The following is a 22,993-nucleotide window of genomic DNA, read 5'->3' as shown; positions in this document are numbered from 1 at the left end:
CTGAATGGTAACCACTGTGGCAACCTTGTGAACCAACAGTCTCTCCACAGCGCTGGGCTTCAGGATGTTATTTTTTTCGCTGATAACAGACATGTTCTTTATTTAGGCTACCTGGCCTCTTCAGAGAAGGTCGGCATTTGCATATTAATTCATTTCAAGATGAGTTGTTAATACAACAACCCGTGGTGGATTGTTAGGCAGCATCCGATTATTGAATAGCATTTGTTGGCTGCAGCTGTATGCGACGGGAGACAACGTGCCAGAGGTGACTGCATCTCATCGCAGCATTTATTGATAGACCAAGGGGGACTGATGACAATAACAATTTCAGATAGTATTTAATTGTGCTCGTCTACAATATATACAGGTTATCTACCTCGAGAAAGTCGTGCTTGCAGAACGCATTAGCAGAAGATGGAACAACAATGACTTTTTTTCATATAGATCTCAGAAAGCTATAGCCCATGTGTATGCCTAGCTTAAAGCAGGTCCCTCGTATTGGACTTCTCATTCACTAGTGCGTAAAATGGGCAACAGTTTTTCTAACATAGCTGCTTTTCAGTCCCTGCATATTGTAATGCTGGGTTTAGATTCCGCCGGTAAAACGACTGTCCTGTACCGCCTGAAATTCAACGAATTTGTGAACACTGTTCCCACAATCGGATTTAACACCGAGAGGATAAAACTGAGTAACGGTACCGCCAAAGGGATCAGTTGTCATTTTTGGGACGTCGGGGGACAGGAGAAGCTGAGACCGTTATGGAAATCCTACAGTCGGTGCACGGATGGCATTATTTACGTAGTGGACTCAGTGGACGTGGACAGACTAGAGGAAGCCAAAACAGAACTGCATAAAGTTACCAAATTCGCAGAAAACCAGGGGACTCCATTACTGGTGATAGCCAACAAGCAGGACTTGCCCAAGTCTCTACCGGTCCATGAGATTGAGAAGCAACTGGCACTGCATGAGCTCAGCCCTTCTACCACTTACCATGTCCAGCCTGCATGTGCCATCATAGGTGAAGGGCTCCATGAAGGCATGGATAAACTGTATGAAATGATTGTGAAACGAAGGAAATCATTTAAACAAAAGAAAAAGAGATAACTCATTACTGTGAAGTCGACCCCTATCTTCTGAGCTGCCTGCTACTGTACCGTGACTTTTGCTATAGTAGGCATGTCAGGTGATTCTTGTTATGATACTGTATAGCTTTGGGTTTATTGGTGAAGCTAGTCACTTTTAGCTGTGCTGTTACATTCAATTACACAGAGGGAGGAAAATAAAAACTTGCCTCTTGCTATCAGAACTGTCCTTGACAGGCTGGTACCTGTTTGTTGCTGCGTCACAGTATTTTCTTGTCAATACTTTTTTTCTCCTGAAGAGTGCATGGCCTACACAGCACTTTTTGACAGACTGGAGTAGCCCACATTATTTCCTGATTGGAATGAACGTCATTAATCAATATGCTTATAATTTTATTTTCCCACTTTGCGCTCTCTGTTTATGTTACTAACACATTGAGAGAGACCGCCCATTTCTTTCTAATATTTCCTCTGCTCATTTGATAACTGGGCAAACAGTGCTGTTTTATAGTAGAATACAATAGGCCATATTGGGGTTAAGGTGTCTTTCGAATATAGAAGGCTATTCATATATTGCACGTTTCACCACAATATTATTTGGAACGTTTGTTTTATGACTGATGCCCATTCTACTTAATGCAGTGCCGATGAAGATTTAGTCTGAAGTGCCGAAAGGAGGCTAATAATTAGTAGGACAAGCTTTTGGACAAGCTTTTGTCATTATTGTTATGTCGCCAGATTGACTTTAGATGCAGTATAACTTTAGCTAGCTAAGATTGAGGGGAGAGTGCAACATTTTTGCTAGCCAACATTAGCATTGGTACCTATTTCTGACTAACTTTGCTATCTCACGGCAACATTGTCATCTCTCTCAAGTAAACTTGACGCCATCATAATGATGGCAAAGTTGTTTTCTACTAATTATTTGTCTTCTTAAGCAACATCATCGGATTTCCAGGCCACTATAGTGTCATTTTAATGAAACAGTAATTAGCCCCCACTCAGAAAGTCTGAGACTGCAGTCCAAACACTTAAGACACATCATCATTCACTTACTTTCGCCTTACAGGCTGACTACACCGCTCGCGTCGCGTTGCAAAAATACATTTAAAAATCTATATTATTAAATTATTACGCCAACGAGCATTTGCGTTGCCAAGGGCTAAAATAGAAATCAGTTATATTTGCGACGCAGATCGTGCTGCAAGTCCTGCCTCTCCCATCTCCTCATTGGTTTATAGAAGCAGGTACTCACGTGCCATCTCCTCATTGGTTATACCCATATGGGTGACTGAAAGAGGAACTAGGTCAGTGGCGGTAATACACCTAATTTATGAAAGTTGCCAATCTCAATATAAAGTCCATAGAAGAAAAAGCTTAGAAGAATGAGAGATGACTAGAAATGATTCGGTTGACCGGTTTATGTGTGGATTAATTGTCAGAGTAGAGGACCTTGTGCATTTCAGGTAAAATAACAACTCAATGTTTATATCCCAGGACAAATTAGCTAGCGACAGCAAGCTAGCTAAATTGGACAAATTAGCTAGCAAGCTAGCTAGCAAAATTGCCATAAATGTTTAGTGCTTTTTCACCTGTCCCAAAACTAATGTAATTTGTTCAGAGTTTGTTTTGATATTTTAACCTGTGTGTCGTGTTTGGTGTGGGGGGAAATTTATGCACGATGGCGCATGCGCACAGTCGGATTGGGTTCCGTGTTACATGCTGACCACAAGACTCGCGTTGCGTGCGCAAGAGTTGCAAGATAAATTTAAACATACAGTTGAAGTCGGAAGTAAAAAATACCTTAGCCAAATACATTTAAACTCAGTTTAGCACAATTCCTGACATTTAATCCTAGTAAAAATTCCCTGTTTTAGGTCAGTTAGGATCACCACTTTATCTTAATAGAATGTGAAATATCAGAATAATAGTGGAGAGAATTATTTATTTCAGCTTTTATTTCTTTCATCACATTCCCAGTGGGTCAGAACTTTCCATACACTCAATTAGTATTTGGTAGCATTGCCTTTAAATTTGTTTAACTTGGGTCAAACATTTTGGGTAGCCTTCCACAAGCTTCCCACAATAGGTTGGGTGAATTTTGGCCCATTCCTCTTGACAGAGCTAGTGTTACTGAGTCAGGTTTGTAGGCCTCCTAGCTCGCATACACTTTTTCAGTTCTGCCCACAAATGTTCTGTAGGATTGAGGTCAGGGCTTTGTGATGGCCACTCCAATACCTTGACTTTGTTGTTAAGCCATTATGTCACAACTTTGAAAGTATGCTTGGGGTCATTGTCCATTTGGAAGACCCATTTGCGACCAAGCTTTAACCTGATGTCTTGAGATGTTGCTTCAATATATACACATCATGTTCCTTCCTTATGATGCCATCTATTTTGTGAAGTGCACCAGTCCCTCCTGCAGCAAAGCACACCCACAACATGATGCTGCCACCCCTGTGCTCACGGTTGGGATGGTCTTCTTCGGCTTGCAAGCCTCCCCCTTTTTCCTCCAAACATAACAATGGTCATTATGGCCAAACAGTTCTATTTTTGTTTCATCAGACCAGAGGACAATTCTCCAAAAAGTATGATCTTTTTCCCCATGTGCAGTTGCAAACCGTAGTCTGGCTTTTTTATGGCTGTTTTTGAGCAGTGGCTTCTTCCTTGCTGAGCGGCCTTTCAGGTTATGTCGATATAGGACTCCTTTTACTGTGGATATAGATACTTTTGTACCTGTTTCCTACAGCATCTTCACAAGGTCTTTTGCTGTTGTTCTGGGATTGATTTGCCCTTTTCGCACACCAAAGTACGTTCATCTCTAGGGGACAGAACGCGTCTCCTTCCTGAGTGGTATGATGGTCCCATGTTTTTTCACATAATGATTGTGTTTTCATGTATGCCCTACAGTCAATTTTGAGTGCATGTCTACTTATATTAAGTATATTAATTAGTAATATACGCCTACCACTTGTAGCCAGCAAATGAATTAGCTAACTAATGTTAGCCTGACTGCTGTAGCGGGAACTTCTGAAGAAGGAAAATGTTTTATTTCTACAATTTCTAAAAGATAACCAAACAAAACATATTTACTTTTTACGAGACATGCTTGTGCCGTCATGTGCATTAGTATCACAATTTCAAACTTATTTGCATTCGTTTTTACTTATACTTGTATGTTGACTTCTCCATTGATGTTGTTTTTAAGTTTTCGTGGACTTTTCTTAGCGGATGTGCAATCGTCGTAAAATTGAATTATGGAGAGTTTCAGGCCCCGGAGTGAATATAATTGTACACTCTCAAAGCCGACTAAAAACGAGGGCTGAGGGGCTTACGTTGCAAACTTCCCTTGCTTGGCTAATCATTTGGACCTCCCTCCAAGATGGCGACGGGGATTCCCCCAAGGGCATAAGGCGAGGGCAAGTGGACGAGGGTGTGTCTTTTAAGTGTTAGGACCGCAACCTATGTGTTCTCACTTCAATAGCATGATACTCACCCGTGTTCTAGTTGCTACGTCCTCGTTTACATTGGTAGTAGTTAAATAAAGGTTTTAAAAAATATATATACAGTATATATAGAATAATTATTGGTAGAATAATAACTAGCCAACAATAGAAAAACCAAACTGTATGTACAGTAAGACACATTCATATTTTTTTCGAAATTAAAATGTTTGTTAAAAAAACTTGTACACTTTTATTTACTTCCCTGAGAGGTTTTGACATTTAATGGTATGCTAGTAAGTGTGTGGAGGTAATTTGATTTTACTGAGTAATTTAAATGTGGAGATTGTTGGCTGATTGTCCAATGCAGATAGATTTGCATTGAAACGGTTCTTTTTCTGAGTAAATCTATACAACTGTGTTGTGACGGGATGTTTTTTAGGTAGTAGGTAGAATATTTAAAAAGTGAAGAGGTATACAAAATACATCATTCATTCTTATTTTAAAACTGCTTATACAGTGACAAAATGTATGCGCATAGTTACATCTCAGGTACACAGACTAATGGATTTAGGCAGATTTTTTATTTTTATTTTACCTTTATTTAACAAGGCAAGTCAGTTAAGAACAAATTCTTATTTACAATGACGTCCAAATCCGGACGACGCTGGGCCAATTGTTACACTGCCCTACGGGACTCCCAATCACGTCCGGTTGTGATACAGCCTGGATTCATACCAGGGTGTCTGTAGTGATGCCTCTAGCACTGAGACCGCTGTGCCACTCATGACCCGGTGATGATGGGATGTCCCAGACCAGTTCATGCTAACCAACCACACACTTTACCTTTCAAAGAAAGGGGTGTTTAAAAGGAGGGACACAAAAATATATCACACAGTGATTTTTGTATTTATTATTTTCAGTATTATACAATAAACCGATTAGTAAAGTATTAATAGATTGCAATGGACTCTGGTTTTAGGCATAACTGGTAAATTATCCAATAAATGCCAAAGAACAGTAGTAGTTTAACAGTAAACTACTATAAAGACTTGCTGTATTTCGAATGGTCCTGTAATTTCACTCCACAGAATACAGTACCCACTGTATTTTTGGAGCACCTATAACCTTTTCTCTCATTAACATATTTTGAGGCGTGCCTTGTAAGAGGGTGCATGTATTGCACCCGTTAGTGAGAGTGATGTACCCATTTCATTGATATGTGGTACTGTAGTAGTTTACCAACAATTACATGTGTATAGGGGACAGATTGGAGTGTCAGTAAGTAATGATTGAGTATTTGCCATGTCCTTTGGTCTGTTTTGCACTGTACTCATTGCTAGTTTGGAAGCCTTTGATAAGGCCTCTAAAAATGCAAGTGGTATACGACTTTGAGCATGGTATGATTATCGGTGCGCCTGAGTGTGCTAAACTGTCATCAAGGCAAATGATGGCTACTTTGAAGAATCTATAATATAAAATATATTTTGATTTGTTTAGCACTTTTTTGGTTACTACATGATACCATATGTGTTATTTCATAGTTTTGATGTCTTCACTATTATTCTAAAATGTAGACAATAGTAAAAAAATAAAGAAGAACCCTTGAATGAGTAGGTGTGTCCAAACTTTTGACTGGTACTGTATATTTAAGCAATAAGGCACGAGGCGGTGTGTATATGGCTAATATACCAAGGCTAAGGGATGTTCTTAGGCACAACGCAACATGGAGATCCTGGATACAGCCCTTGGCTGTGGTATATTAGCCATATACCACAACCCCCCGAGGTCCCCTTATTGCTATTATAAACGTTTTACCAACGTAATTAGAGCAGTAAAAATACATGTTTTGTCATACCTGTGACATACCATGGCTGTCAGTCAATCAACATTCAGGGCTCGAACCACCCAGTTTCTAAATATATATATTAATATCATTATCTGTCATTCCTGCAACCGCATCCCCCCTCTGGCCCTCGGGGGCGCCAGGCTGCCCATCATTACGCACACCTGTCACCATCATTACGCGCATCAGCGCTTCATTGGACTCACCTGGACTCCTTCACTTTGTTGATTGCCCGCTCTATATCTGTCTTTTTTTTAATATTCTATTTGGCATTTTCCAATTACGAACATTCAAAACAAAAGTGAAAAGATATTAGACAACGATAGGACAAAGTGACAGTAACAGACGAACGTAACAAAAATAAATTATAATTATAGTTATATAAACAAACATACAATAATAAAAAATATAAAAAATATTTAAAAAATATATAAAAGAAATAACGAGTCATTGGATCACCTGCCGTAGGCTACATAATATACATTACGTTGTGAAACATTATGTGAGGATTATATATAGCTTCAATCAATGAGATGTGGGGGGAGATTCTCCATATAGTCAATAAAAGGTTGCCAAATTCTGTAAAATGTCTTTAACTTATTCCTCAAGCAGTAAGTGATTTTCTCCAAAGGGATACAACTATTAACTTCCGAAAGCCACATTGCAACTGGCAGGGAGGAATCCAATTTCCATTTCAAGGCAATACATTTCTTGGCAATCGCTAGCAATATTTCTGTTGGCTTTATAGTATGGCTTTGCCTAAGATTGGTGTTAGTAAAGTTACCCAGTAGACAGACCTCCGGGTCTAAAGGGAATGCAACCCCGTGAATTGAGGATATGGTATCGCATACCCCTGCCAGAAACCGTGTAGTTTTGAACACTGCCAAGTGGAATGGAGGAATGTTCCTTCATCTGAGCCACATCTAAAACATAGGGAGGAGATATCTGGGTTGAACCTGTGCAGTCTAGATGGAGTGATATAGAGCTGATGGAGGAAATTAAACTGGATCAGTCTGTATCTGGAGTTCAATGTGGATGTAACCCCATCCCTGCATAGGTCACTCCATAGATCCTCATCAAGATCAATACCCAGATCTCTCTCCCATCTAAGTCAGGGTTTATCTAGCCCAGGCAGTGTTAGTCCTGACATAAGAGCATTGTAAACACAGGAAATGGTCTTGAACAGTGGTTGGTCTGCGTGGCAGAGTTGTTCAATCGGTGACATCTTAGGTAGGTTCCATTGTCCCTTGAGAGTCACCCTAATAAAGTTTCATAGTTGTAGGTAGCTAAAGAATTCCCTGTTAGGCAAGTGGTATTTCTGTTTCAGCTGATCAAAAGACATAAGAACTCCCTCCTCATAACAATGTTCCAGAAGAGTGATCCCCTTATCAGACCATGGTCTAAAGTTACTATTCTGGAAAAACATAGGGATCAATCTATTGTTCCATAAAGGGGTTTTAGGGGAAAGGAATCCCCCTCGTCCGAACAGCTCATGCAGTTTGCACCATGCCAGGACAGAATGTATGATTAAAGGGTTGTCTGTGATGGTTTTTATAGATTTTCTGTCCCATTTGTAAAACAAATCTGCCCCAGTATCATCATTTACCTCAAGCTTTTCAATGTTCAACCATGAGGGAGAGGGACCATTGTCAAACCTCTGAGCCAGAAACCTAGACTGTGCAGCCCAGTAGTACATTCTAAAATTGGGGAGGTTTAAGCCCCTTGACTGTAATCAAGGGTCAGTTTATCCAGGCCAACCCTAGGTGTTTTGCCGTGCCAGATAAACCGTCTGGTCAGCTTGTCGAGAGAGGAAAAAATGCTGCGGGAACAGGGATAGGGAGAGATTGAAACAGATATAGAAACCTGGGCAGGACATTCATTTTAATTACATTGATTCTACCCAGTAGAGTGAGAGGTAAGTCCATCCATTTACAAAGGTCAACCTCCACCTTTTGCAACAAACTGGCCAGATTGAGTTTATAGAGGTTGTTCAGATTACCATCCACCATTATGCCCAAATATGTGAAGCCCATAGGAGACCATCTAAAAGGAAACTTGTGCTTGATAGTATGATGGTCAAAGACAGACAACGGTAAGATTTCGCTTTTATCGAGATTGACCTTATATCCAGAGAAAGAACTATAACACTGTAGTAGGATCTGCAAGTGAGAGAGGGAGTGTTCTGGGTTAGTTAGGAATAAGATAAGGTCGTCCGCAAAGAGTGATAATTTATGGGTATGGGGGCCCACCTCAAAGCCATGTATGTCAGGGCACGTTCTAATAGCCTCAGCCAATGGTTCGATGGCGAGGGCAAAGAGGTGGGGGCTAATTGGGCAACCTTGTCTGTTCCCCCTATAAAGAGGGAAAGAGGAGGAAGTAATCCCATTGGTAGCAATCCTAGCTTTAGGAGATTTGTAGAGTGATTTTATCAAATTTACAAACACGGTACCTAAACCAAACTTTTCCAAGACGCGAAAGAGGTATGGCCATTCAACCCTATCAAAGGCCTTTTCAGCGTCGAGGGAGACTGCGACACCAGGTATTTTGTTTTTGTTAGCAAGGTGAATTATATCAAAGAACCTTCTGAGATTATTGGAGTACAATCTATTAATTATGAAGCCAGTCTGATCTGGTTTGACCAAAAGGGGAAGACATGACTCCAGTCTCTTAGATAGCATCTTGGTGACCAGTTTACAATCTGTGGTAAGGAGAGAGATTGGTCTATAGGAGGCGCACTTTAGCGGGTTTTTTCCCTTTCTTGTGGATTACAGCAATCACTGCTTGAGAGAAGGACTCTGGAAAGCAGTTGTCTTCTTTGGCTTTTTTAAGTACCTCCATAAGGTAGGGGACCAACAGCTCCCTAAATTCTTTATAGAACTCTGGAGGGAAGCCATCCTCCCCAGGAGATTTATTAGAAGGAAAGGATTTAATGGCCTCCAACAATTCAGGGACTGAGAAGTGTTCACTCAGGCGCTCGCTGTCTTCCCCTGACAGGCATGGGAGGTTGAGAGAGGAGAGAAAGGAGTCTATCTCTGATAGATCATCGCTTGATTGGGAAGTGTAGAGGTCTTCATAGTATTTCTTAAAAGTATTATTAATTTCAGTAGGGTTGAAAGATATCTCTTTAGTGAGAGTTTCTATGGCATTAATTGTCCTCTTACTTTCCTCTGCTTTCAGTTGCCATGCCAATACTTTGTGAGCTTTCTCTCAAGCTCATAATAACGCTGTTTTGATTTAGTGATGGCCCTCTCAGCTTGATATGTGTTCAGAATATTATATTTAAGTTTTTTATTTACCAAAAGCCTGTATAGATCTTTAGTCGGGCCTCTTTGGTAGGTTTTCTCTAGCTCGGAGATTTCAGATTCAAGAGCACTCAGTTCAGCACCGTGTTTTTTCTTCAGCCCTTTAGTATAGGAAATAATCTGTCCCCTCAGGTAGGCCTTCAATGTGTCCCAAAGAATGAAGCTGTCAGGAGCAGAGGGTTTGTTTGTCAAAGTAAAAATATTGATCTGCTCTTTGATGAATGCACAAAATTCAGGTTGCTTTAGAAGTGTAGAATGTAGTCTCCATCTATATGCTCCATTTACCTTGGTAGGAATGGAGATTGATAATACCAGAGGAGAATGGTCACTAAGCAATCTGGGGAGATACTCGACATCTAACACACTATGAAACAGTTGTGTCGAAAGTAAAACGTTATCTATGCGTGTGTGTGTCTTGTGTGGGTGTGAATAAAAAGAGTAGTCCCTATCCTGTGGGTGCAACTGTCTCCAGATGTCTAGTAACTTGAGATCTTTCATGAATGACATGGTGAGCTTGCCGGCTTTGGTAAGAAGTGAGGGTTTATCAGAAGACCTATCAAGAACTGTATCTAAGCAAAAATTAAAATCTCCTCCAACCAGTAGCCATCCTGGTGGTGCTTGAGCAACCTGAAGGAAGACATTCTGAATAAACATATGGTCATCGAAGTTAGGAGCATAAATATTCAATAGGGTCCAAGACTCTGAAAACATATGCCCCTGCACCAAAACAAACCTGCCAGAGGGATCAGAGATGGTGTTGTTGACGCAGAAGGGGATGTGTCTACTTATCAAAATTGCAGTTCCTCTTGCTTTGGAGTTAAAAGAGGATGCAAAAACTTGTCCTACCCATTCCCTCTTCAATTTCTTGTGTTCACTGGCTGTAAGATGTGTTTCTTGTAAAAACACAATGTCAGCCTTTAATTTCTTAAGGTATGTATAGACTCTTTTCCTTTTAATCGGGCTGTTAAAACCTTTTACGTTGAATGTGACATATTTTAGTGGATTAAGCATAGGTTGGGTTTCAAATATGTAACTGAATAGAAATCTATCATATGCAGATAATTAGGAAATGTTTCAACTTTGGTTTGAGCGCAAAAGTGACCTGTGTGTCTCTTTAAGAAGGAAACAATAAACATAGAAAAAGGAATAAAAAAAGAATAATAAAAATCCCAGACTAGAACAACAGTCCCAACAATCAAACATGAATACACTTGTAGAGATACGTTGCTGCTCGCTTTCCATCTTGCTCTTACTAGCTAAACCTGGGCGTAAACTAAAACCTGCGAGCTCTCTAAATTGAAAACAAACGTTGTGAATAGATATTTATGGCTGAATATTTACTGCCCACGGTAAGGGCTGCTTGAGTCTCTTTACGAAAGATTAACATAAATGAGGGGGAAAACAGTGGGCCTAAACCCACTTATTGCTTCGCCCAGTAGATATGGACTAAACCAAAATATACTCTCCTGTAAATGTAATAGAACTCACCCCGGGAAGATACGGTTAGTTGAAAATGTACAAATCAATTAAAGTGACCGGGAGATACCAGCTGTTCAATCCAGATAGGAGAAAACAAACGAACTGCATTTTATCCCCCAGAGAGACCGTCCTGGCTCAGACTCAGACGTTGCTCAGTTCTTTGAGAAAAGTGTGCACTTCTCCCGGTGTGTTGAAGAGATGGCTTCGGCCTTTGTACTGAACTTTCATCCGCGCAGGGTGGATGAGGTAGCCGGTGATGTTCTTCTCCTTCAGTGCTTTGGCGGCAGGTCTGAACTGCTTGCGGCGTCTGGCGAGGTCCGCGCTCATATCTGGGAAAAGGCTGACCCTCTTCCCATCGATGGCGATGTCCCCTTTGGCTCTTGCGAGTTGCAGTATCTTCTCTCTGTCTTGGAAACGGAGGAACCTGATCAGGACGGCTCATGGGGGCTCAACTGGCCGGGGTTTCGGCGCTGATGTTCTGTGGGCGCGTCCGATTTCCAGCGGCTTGGTGAAGTTGGTTATGCCTAGGACCTCCGGGATCCATTGAGTGAAGAAACGGACCGGGTCACGGCCCTCGCTGTCCTCTTTCAATCCCACCACACGGATATTACTACGTCTACTCTGGTTCTCCATCTGATCTACTTTGTTTTTGAGGTAGGCATTGTCCTTTTGCAGTTGTGTCAAGACCTGCTCTGCCTCAGTCGTTCTCAAAAGGAGATCATTCATGGAGGATTTCAGGGCGTCAATGGAAGAATGGAGTTCAGCCGATTTCTTATCGATTTTCAGAGAAAGACCTCTGTTACCATCCTGAATTTCCCGGAGGAGAGTAGCCAGCATGTCGGCAGGCTCGCAAGAGGCTGCTGAGAGCAACAGTCTGGAACTGTCGTCTGAGTTATGAGGGCTAATGCTAATCTTGCTAGCTGTAGCGTTATCGTTATCTTGGGAATCAACAACGTTTTGGTCGTCCTTCTTGCCTCTCGGTCGGAGGTCCATGGCTCTTTGGGAAGGTAAATACTCAACAATTTATCAGCCGATGTTAGAATATTGTTTCAACGTTGTTATTTAGGTAAAAATAGAATAACTTTGAAGAGCTCGGTTTGTCAACGTCTGCTCAGCTCCGCGGCATCACGTGTCCCCCCTCTATATCTGTCTGCTCCTCAGTTTGTTGCCCATGCCAGCATTAATGTCATTTTGTTTCCCCTGGTAAGACACTGTCTGTGTAAAAAAATAAATAATTCTAAAATGGATTCAAAATAACAAAACAAAATCCTCATGAATCTACACACAATAACCCATAAGGACAAAGCCAAAACTGTTTTTTTAAATATGCTAATTTAGGCAAATTAAAACAGAAATACCTTATTTATATAAGTATTCAGAACCTTTGCTATGACAATCAAAACTGAGGTCAGGTGTATCCTGTTTCCATTGATCATCCTTGAGATGTTTCTACAACCACTGCAGTCCACCTGTGGTAAATTAAATGGATTGGACATGATTTGGAAAGGCACACACCTGTTTATATAAGGTTCCACAGTTGATAGTCTATGTCAGAGTGAAAACCAAGAGATCAAATGAATTGTCTGTAGAGCTCCTAGACAGGAATGTGTTGAGACACAGATTTGGGGAAGGGTAACAAAACATGTCTGCAGCATTGAAGGTCCCCAAGAACACAGTGGCCTCCATCATTCTTAAATGGAAGAAGTTTGGAACCACCAAGACTCTTCCTAGAGCTGGCCGCCCGACCAAACTGAGCAATCAGGGGCGAAGGGCCTTGGTCAGGGAGGTGACCAAGAACCCGATGTTCACTCTGACAAAGCTCCAGAGTTCCTCTGTGGAGATGGGAGAACCTTCCAGAAGGACAACCATCTCTGCAGCACTCTACCAATCAGGCCGTTATTGTAGAGTGGCCAGACGGAAGCCACTCACTCCTCAGTAAAATGCACTTGACAGCACGCTTGGAGTTTGCCAAATGGCACCTTAAGGACTCTCAGACCATGAGAAACAAGATTCTATGGTCTGTTTAAACCATTATTGAACTCTTTGGCCTAAATGCCAAGCGTCAAGTCTGGATGAAACCTGGCACCATCCCTACAGTGAAGCATGATGGTGGCAGCATCATGTTGTGGGGATGTTTTTCAGCGGCAGGAACTCTGAGACTAGTCCTGATCGAGGGAAAGATTAACGGAGCAAAGTACAGAGAGATCCTTGATAAAAACCTGCTCCAGAGCGCTCAGCACCTCAGACTGGGTCGAAGGTTCACCTTCCAACAGGACAACAACCCTAAGCAGACAGCCAAGACAATGCAGGAGTGGCTTCAGGACAAATCTCTGAATGTACTTGAGTGGCTCAACCAGAGCCAGGACTCGAACACTTTAGAACATCTCTGGACAGATGTGAAAATAGCTGTGCAGTGACACTCCCCATCCAACCTGACAGAGCTTGAGAGGATCTGCAGAGAAGAATGGGAGAAACTTCCCAAATACAGGTGTCAAGCTTGTAGTGTCATATCCTTGAAGACCCGAGGCTGTAATCACTGCCAAAGGAGCTTCAACAAAGTACTGAGTAAAGGGTTTGAATACTTCTGCAAATGTGATATTTTATATATATATATTGTATTCTTCTAAATTTGCAAACAAAAATAAAAACCTCTTTTTGCTTTTGTCATTATGGGATTGTCTGTTTAGATTGATCAGGGGGAAAAACTATTTCAATCAATTTTAGAATTATGCTGTAAACTATCAAAATGTGGAAAAAGTCAAGGAGTCTTACTTTCCGAAGCCACTACATAGTATATACACAGAGTGCACAAAACATTTCCATTGATGTCACTTGTTAAACCCACAGGTTAGTGAAGCTTTGCGACAATTCAGACATGCATTGTATAAGTGTGCCATTCAGAGTGTGAATGGGCAAGACTACATTTTGAAGTGTCTTTGAACCGGGTATGGTAGTATGTGCCAGGCGCACCGGTTTGAGTGTTTCAACAACTGCAACGCTGCTGGGTTTTTCATGCTCAACTGTTTCACACGTGTATCCAGAATGGTCTACCACCCATTGGAGTAAAAGCTCTGACGAAGGCCTTGAGGCCGATACGTAAAGCTTAATAAAGAGCTGTGATACAAGCAGGAGCAGTGTGCGGGTTTCTACTTTTTTCTTGAGCATTGGAGTTAGCATGGGCCAGCATCCCTGTGGAACGCTTTCGACACCTTGTAAAGTCCATGCCCCAACAAATTGAGGCTGTTGTGAGGACAAAAAGGGTGCAACTCAATATTAGGAAGGTGTCCCTAATGTTTAGTAATATTAAGTGTATATAAAATAAGAGTACTTTATTTATCCCCCAGAGGAGAAATTTGACTGCACCAGCCAATACATAGAGTACATCACCAATAAACACACAATTAAAACACAACAAGGACACACAGACACGTTAAATAATAATATATAATAATATATGCCATTTAGCGGACGCTTTTATCCAAAGCGACTTACAGTCATGTGTGCATACATTCTACGTATGGGTGGTCCCGGGAATCGAACCCACTACCCTGGCGTTACAAGCGCCATGCTCTACCAACTGAGCTACAGAAGGACCACTTCAACATAACATTGTCTCAGACATAAAAATGAACAAAGATTCAGTTGAGTGGAGTCACAATTCAATGGCTCAGACACGAGAGGTATGTGGCAGGGTCTACAGTCAATCATGGACTACAAAAGAAAAACCATCCCCGTCACGCACCACGATGTCTTGCTCCCAGACAGACTAAACAACTTTTTTGCTCGCTTTGAGGACAATACAGTGCCACTGACACGGCCCACTACCAAAACCTGCGGACTCTCCTTCACTGGAGCCGACGTGAGTAAAACATTTAAACGTGTTAACCCTCGCAAAGCTGCAGGCCCAGACGGCATCCCCGGCCGCGTCCTCAGAGCATGATCAGACCACCTGGCTGGTGTGTTTGCAGACATTCAATCAATCATTATCCCAGTCTGCTGTTCCCACATGCTTCAAGAGGGCCACCATTGTTCCTGTTCCCAAGAAAGCTAGGGTAACTGATCTAAATGACTTCCGTCAAAATGAAGTGCTTTGAGAGACAAGTCAAGAACCATATCACCTCCACCCTACCTGACACCCTAGACCCACTCCAATTTGCTTACCGCCCCATAAGGTCCACAGACGATGCATTCGCCATCACACTCACACTGCCCTAAACCCATCTGGACAAGAGGAATACCTATGTAAGAATGCTGTTCATCGATTACAGCTCAGCATTTAACACCATAGTACCCTCCAAACTCGTCATTAAGCTTGAGACCCTGGGTCTCGACCCCGCCCTGCGCAACTGGGTCTTGCACTTCCTGACGGGCCGCCCCCAGGTGGTGAGGGTAGGTAACACTATCTCCACCCCGCTGATCCTCAACACTGGGTCCCAACAAGGGTGCGTTCTCAAGGGTGCCCTCTCCTGTACTCCCTGTTAACCCACTACTGCGTGGCCATGCACGCCTCCAACTCAATCATCAAGCTTGCAGACGACACTACAGTGGTAGCCTTGATTAACAACAATGACGAGATGGCCTACAGGGAGGAGGTGAGGGCCCTCGGAGTGTGGTGTCAGGAAAATAACCTCACACTCAACGTCAACAACACAAAGGAGATGATCGTGGACTTCAGGAAACAGCAGAGGGAGCAGCCCCCTATCTACATTGACGGGACAGTAGTGGAGAAGGTGGAAAGTTTTAAGTTCCTCAGCGTACACATCACAGACAAACTGAAATGGTCCACCCACACAGACAATGTGGTGAAAGAGGCGCAGCAGCGCCTCTTCAACCTCAGGAGGCTGAAGAAATTCGGATTGTCACCATAAACACTCACAAACTTTTATATATCACCGCCTGGTACGGCAGCTGCTCCGCCCATAACCGTAAGGCACTCCAGAGGGTGATGAGGTCTGCACAACTCATGACCGGGTGCAAACTACCTGCCTTCCAGGACACCTACACCATACGATGTCACAGGAAGGCCAAAAATATCATCAAGGACAACAACCACCCGAGCCACTGCCTGTTCACCCTGCTATCATCCAGAAGCGAGGTCAGTACAGGTGCATCAAAGCGGGGACCGAGAGACTGAAAAACAGCTTCTATCTCAAGGCTATTAGACTGTTAAACTGACATCACTAACATTGAGTGGCTGCTGCCAACATACTAACTCAACTCTAGCCACTTTAATAATGGAAAAATCGATGTCATTAATTTATCACGAGCCACTTTATATAATGCTACATTAGTAAACTCATATGTGTATACTGTACTCTATACCATCTACTGCATCTTGCCATCTTGATGTAATTAAATGTATCACTAGCCACTTTAAAACCTCTTAAGGAAGCTGTGAATTTTCCCACGAAAACAATGCCACTTTATATAATGTTTTCATACCCTACATTACTCATCTCATATGTATATACTGTACTCTATACCATCTACTGTATCTTGCCATCTTGATGTAATTAAATGTATCACTAGCCACTTTAAACAATGCCACTTCATACAATGTTTTCATGCCCTACATTACTCATCTCATATGTATATACAGTGTGGAAAAAACGTATTTAGTCAGCCACCAATTGTGCAAGGTCTCCTACTTAAAAAGATGAGAGAGGCCTGTAATTTTCATCATAGGTACACTTCAACTATGACAGACGAAATGAGAAAACAAATCCAGAAAATCACATTGTAGTATTTTTAATGCATTTATTTGCAAATTTTGGTGGAAAATAAGTATTTGGTCAATAACAAAAGTTTATCTCAATACTTTGTTATATACCCTTTGTTGGCAATGACAGAGGTCAAACGTTTTCTATAAGTCTTCACAAGGTTTTCACACACTGTTGCTGGTATTTTGGCCCATTCCTCCATGCAGATCTCCTCTAGAGCAGTGATGTTTTGCCCCACTGTACTGTACTCTATACCATCTATCTTGCCTATGCCGTTCGGGCATCACTCATTCATCTATTTTTATGTACATAATCGTATTCATTCCTTTTCACTTGTGTATAAGGTAGTTGTTGTGAAATTGTTAGGTTATATTACTTGTCAGATATAACTTCATGGTCGGATCTAGAAGCACAAGCATTTTGCTACACTCTCATTAACATCTGCTAACCATGTGTATGTGACAAATACATTTGATTTGATTTTGATTTGATTTTGATTTGGTGTTGGAGTCGTGCCTGGCCGTGCAGTCATGAGTGAACAGGGAGTACATAAGAAATGAGACTGAGCACGCTGAGGTGCCCTAGTGTTGAGGATCAGCGTGGCTGTGTTGTTACCTACCCTTACCACCTGGGGGTGGCCCATTAGGAAGTCCAGGATCCAGTTGCAGAGGGAGGTGTTTATTTCCCAGGGTCCTTAGCTTAGTGTTGAGCTTTGAGGGCACTATGGTGTTGAACCCTGAACTGTATTCAATGAATAGCATTCTCACATAGATGTTCCTTTTGTCCAGGTGTGAAAGGGCAGTGTGGAGTGCGATAGAGATTGCATCGACTGTGGATCTGTTGGGGCGGTATGCAAATTGGAGTGGGTCTAGGGTTTCTGGGATAATGGTTTTGATGTGAGCCATGACCAGCCTTTCAAAGCACTTCATGGCTACCGACTTGAGTGCTATGGGTCAGTAGTCATTTAGGCAGGTTACCTTCGTGTTCTTGGGCACAGGGACTATGGTGGTCTGTTTGAAATGTGTTGGTATTACAGACTCTGACAGAGAGAGGTTGATAATGTCAGTAAAGACACTTTCCAGTTTGTCAGCGCATGCTCGGAGAACATGTCCTGGTTATCCATCTGGCCCTACGGCCTTGTGAGTGTTGACCTGTTTAAAGGTCTTACATCGGCTGCGGAGAGTGTGATCGCACAGTCATCCGGAACAGCTGATCCTCTCATGCATGTTTCAGTGTTTCTTGCCTCGAAGCGAGCATAGATGTAATTTAGCTTGTCTGGTAGGCTCGTGTCACTGGGCAGCTCTCGGCTGTGCTTCCCTTTCTAGTATGTAATAGTTTGCAAGCCCTGCCACATCCGACGATCGTCAGATCCAGTGTAGTACGATTCGATCTTAGTGCTGGATTGACGCTTTGCCTGAGCTTCTTGAGGATCCGATGCTTGCACCAATCCCAAGTAATTACTGTGCAATACTGTAAAATACAAGTCTGACCTCCCCTCAATTAATTTAATTAATCCATTCATTCATTACAATTAAAGTAGAATTTATGTTTTTACAGTATAATACAGTACATTTTACAGTAATGTACTGTGTACTGTGTGTTGTTGTGCAGATTTTACAGTAACTCTCTGGCACTTAAAGTAAAACAACGGTACCAAAGATTACCATAACAGTATTTGTTACTGTAAAGTGACTACAACAACAATTACAGAAACTGTAGGGATAGCGTAAAATATGGTATGGTAACATACGGTACCTTTTTTACGGTAACTTACAGGCAACTGGCTGGCAGTAAGTTACTGTAAAAAGAACAGGACATTTTTGTACTGTGCAGGTTGCAAAGGGAGGGAATATAGCTTTCTTAACCTGACTTAGTCGACGCTATTACATGTTCTTTTGAAAACCAAAGAGATATTGTTTCGATTGCCATTATATACTACAAGATTATAGTCACAGTGATATCCAGTATTATTGTGTTGGTAATGCAATGTCTTGCACAAACAGCATTTAAACCCCTATTGTCATCTTCAAATTTCATATATACATTTGGGTTGTGAAGCTGTTGTTTACAATGGGTTATTAAGTTTCTAGACTGAAATAGCAATGTAATAACATGTTTTCCTTCATAATCATGCATGCCAATTGAAAAACACAATGCTTGTCATTTGGCATAGCAATCGCAATAAATCTATTTAAAACTATGTACAACCATAACATTAGTGTACTAAATGCATATTCCTCCTGGACTGTAGCTATTGGGTTACAGTCTAAAGTAAGACACCACAGCCAATTAAATACAACATGAAAGGGAATTCTGGATCTCTAAAGGAGTGGTTCCTCTAGGATAAACTACTGTAGGATACCAGGTCCAGTCCCAAATAGCACCCTATTGCCTATTTAGTGCACTACTTTTGACCAGGACCTATAGGGCTCTGGTTAGAAATAGTGCACTATATAGGGAATCGGATGCCATTTGGGACACCACCCAGCTAGGGATTGGACTCGGGCACTCATTCTCACTTCCTGAAATATTCAGGAGCTATCTCCTCCCTCACATTCCATCACACAACTTTGCTACACTCCTACCTGAGTGAGAGTGGTGTGAAAGCAGCCGTCTAGTGCACATCTAGTGCACATTTTTGATACACTTTTTCTCTCTCTCTCTTGCTCTCACTCTCTCCTCTCTCTCCTCTCTCTCTCCCACAAACTCGTCCTGAAGTGCACACACTCTGCTCCTGTCTCCTCTCACATCCTTTCACCTGTCATCCATACTCTCTTCACTGCCTCTCACAGAGGCTTTTAACTCTCATCTCCTAACACACACTCACACACACAGACTCCATCCTCCATCCCGGCCGTGCCATTTCCCCTTGGTGGGCTTGCCTTGCCTTGCTCTTACTGCAGGGCAAAGCAAGGGGATGTCAGTGAACACATGTATCTATGGGGGCATGTAGAGGAGATGCACTCACTTTCAGGAATGAGAAGTGAAAGGCCCTGGAGGTATGTCTGCAGAGAGAGTGTTGTTATTCTGCTATAAGGAGCCCATTAGATGTTGGAGTTGAGTACTAGTTTCTGCTCTCTGTGCCCCTTTTCTCTTCTTCTACTTCTTCATCTTCAACTGCATTTCCTAGTCGATTTAAATAGCCTGATTTCTCTAATAGGTCTATTTCAGGTGGTAAGTATTACTAGTGACTCCATAGGCGTATAATTGCATATACTTCATGTTTCTATATAGTCAAGTACATGGCTGGTAAAAAAGTGGCCATTTATTAAACGGCCTCCTCAGGCAGCTTCAGTGAGAGTCACAAAAACTCAGGTTAAAACATTTCCTCACCTATTTCTCTCTGACTCAAGCAGAGACAGACAGGTGAGCTACAGATAAATATAATTCCAATTGACTGTGTTATTTTGTTGCCCTAGTTTTCCCTGCGTCATTTCCCACCCACTCACACATAAAACTCTCGCTGTTTTGCTGTTTCTCTCTCTCACTCATTCATTCCAAACCTACTGTAAAAAATACAGACCTACTTAACCACATTTATATACTGTACTCTCTCTTTTGTTTATCCATCCAGGTCTTAAATACTGAATAATCTTGCTTTTTCAGACCCCTCTCCTTATGGATTATGTCGGTGGTCATGAATGAATGTGGGGGATATTTAAATCTCTCTGTTTTTTTTCTTCTTCAGTAGATGAATCCATTGACTTTCATCTCCAGCGACATCAGCTGAGCTCCTTCCCGAAAGGAGAAGAGAGACTGTGCTTCTTTTTTTCTCCCACTGAGCTCGAGGCTGCTTTATTCTCCGCAAACAGGGATGATGGGGATGGGAATGTGCTTACGCCTTCTCCTTTCCATGTGGCTCAGCGATTAGGAAGGCATCATAATGGTATAGAGTAACGAGCAGATTGCACACATTCTGTCGGGCCATCATTCAGTGACCGTGTGCAAGCTTCATAGTCACTCGGAGAACACGATGGCTGTTTTGACATGCAGGTTGCAAATGTTTAGTCAGGACATGTGTTGTTTTTTTCATGTGAACATGTGCTAGCTTCATAGTCACTTGGACTACACGTGTGTTGTCCTCAATTCCGTTATTCGTCTATTCAAATAGAACACTACTCTCTTCCCCTCGTTCCTCTCCTCTTTTATCTCTCAAACCGTACGGCTTAATCTTCACATTAGCCATTAACCATTTGCTGATCAAAGTGTAAGGAAAAGAGCCAGAGGAGACACTTGGACTCTGTCAAAGAGCCTTTGACTTGGTTGACTTGTTATAACCCTTTATAGACTATGTACTAATTAAGGGCCCTAAAGCTCCTAACTATTCAGACCCTCGTTCTTTTGAGAGTTTGCATAAAATAATGTAAAAGTCCTTTCAATATGTTTTATTGTGTATTTTTCCGTGTTATGTAAGTTCCATTACCGGTCTGGGATTTTCCCATGTTTGCCAGAGGGTTTCAGACTGATACGCCATTGAGAGATGAGGAAAATATAGCCTGAAATCCCCTTTTCCATTTAGACAAGATAGAAATCAACTGCAGTGTTATGTAAGCAAAGTACAGTTTGAGTAACTGCCTTGTGACAAACCCTAAGGGTGTGACATATCAACAAACAGGGTCTTTAAGGACAGTTGTTATGAACCAGGAGTTCATAGGGAGACATAAAAGGTTATACAGGTTAATAGAGGGTCATAGAGGTGAGCATTGATGGACAAACAATAACTGAGACTTTGTCCTTCATAGACAATTACATGACATTAGACAGCCATTTGATGAAGCATGCTATAATTATATTCCAAAACACTTTTACGAGTTTTAGCATAGTAAACAAGCTGTAACAACTCAAGTCTGAAAGAAGGAGTATGATCTATGACCAGTTCTCTGTCGAATTCCCCACAACAGCTCAACAGATTATAGAGAAGAGAGGGAGAGAGGGGGGGACTTAATAGCATCTGTCTGTGGAGGCTCAGTCAGACTGAATCCAAACCCTGGCTGTCTCTCTCTGGAGTGTGGGTTAACACAAGAGAAGAAAGACCACTTTTATGTGGAGCTACTTACTGTCTGCTTTGACAGCCACGGTAGGTTACATATGCAAGAGAAGTGAGGAAAGACTGTTGAAGTGAGGAAAGACAAAGACTCTCACGGCTTTCTGATGAAGCCCGATCTTGCCCATGCACTTCAGAGCATACTATGGCATAACAGTGTTCCGCGTGCAGAAACAAACAATTCACTAGAGAGGTCACAGTCATGTTTATTTCTTTTATTTTGATTTAACTAGGCAAGTCAGTTAAGAACAAATTCTTATTTTACAATGACGGCCTACCACGGCCAACCCCTCCCCTAACCCAGAAGACTCTGGGCCAATTGTGTGCCGCTCTATGGGACTTCCGATCATGGTCGATTGTGATACAGCCCGGGATCGAACCAGGGTCTGTTGAACATCACAGTAGGCTCTGGTGGCAATCACTCTGATTAATATTCTCATCTATAATTCTGTTGAAGACAAGATGAATCAGAGTTCAGACGCAGGGTAACTCGCTGTTGATCCTCTCTGAAAAGCAGCAGTTGTGGGGAGTTTAGTTTGCTGGGGAGATGGAGTAGCATCGTTTGCGTCAGAGAGAGACAGAGAGAGAGAGAGCGAGACAGAGAGAGAAAGAGGGCCTCATTTGCATGCTATCCGGAGCTATAAAAATGTCTCTATCATTTTAATTATTAGCGTAGCAGCGACAGAGATGGGAATGGAGACGGAGACGATCCTTCACAGAGCCTTTAATTAGGTGGTAGTGGTGAAGGCTGCAAATCCTCTTCTCAGAGGCAGCGAATAAAGACGCGAGACGGGAGAGCGAGAAAAACAAGCTAAAAAGTGACAGAAGAATCGGGGATGAAGTCCATTTGATCTCAAAGTCAATGTGTACTCTTCTCTGTTGTGACAGTTCTGTCTTGTGATGTATCAGATATACAATTGCACATGCTGTACAGACCTGACCCAACAAGTATCTTAGCATGAGTTCTATTGTCAGATGTATCATCTAAGCCGCAGGGGTGTCAAAATCAATTCCAGGAAGGCTGGTATGCTGGTTTTTATTATTTACTTTCAATTTGGGTCCAATTAAGACGTACA

The 22,993-nt window shown here is 42.0% G+C and overlaps 1 protein-coding gene across 1 annotated transcript; it reads left to right on the top strand.

Moving 5' to 3' along the window:
• LOC118370165 (ADP-ribosylation factor-like protein 4C) lies at positions 1–1,312 on the top strand. Its single transcript, XM_035755019.1, has one exon. The coding sequence runs from the start codon at positions 527–529 to the stop codon at positions 1,103–1,105; it is 579 nt and encodes a 192-aa protein (XP_035610912.1). The 5' UTR covers positions 1–526; the 3' UTR covers positions 1,106–1,312.
• Positions 1,313–22,993: the final 21,681 nt, after the last annotated feature.

The sequence above is a fragment of the Oncorhynchus keta genome, chromosome 37 (genome assembly GCF_023373465.1).
Source record: "Oncorhynchus keta strain PuntledgeMale-10-30-2019 chromosome 37, Oket_V2, whole genome shotgun sequence".
NCBI lineage: Eukaryota > Metazoa > Chordata > Actinopteri > Salmoniformes > Salmonidae > Oncorhynchus > Oncorhynchus keta.
Note: the sequence above shows the minus strand (reverse complement) of the source record. Positions and strands in the feature narration are given on the sequence as shown.

What these genes read in the sequence shown, in the direction of transcription:
- LOC118370165 (XM_035755019.1), top strand. Translation starts at nt 527, where the DNA reads ATGGGCAACAGTTTTTCTAACATAGCTGCTTTTCAGTCCCTGCATATT.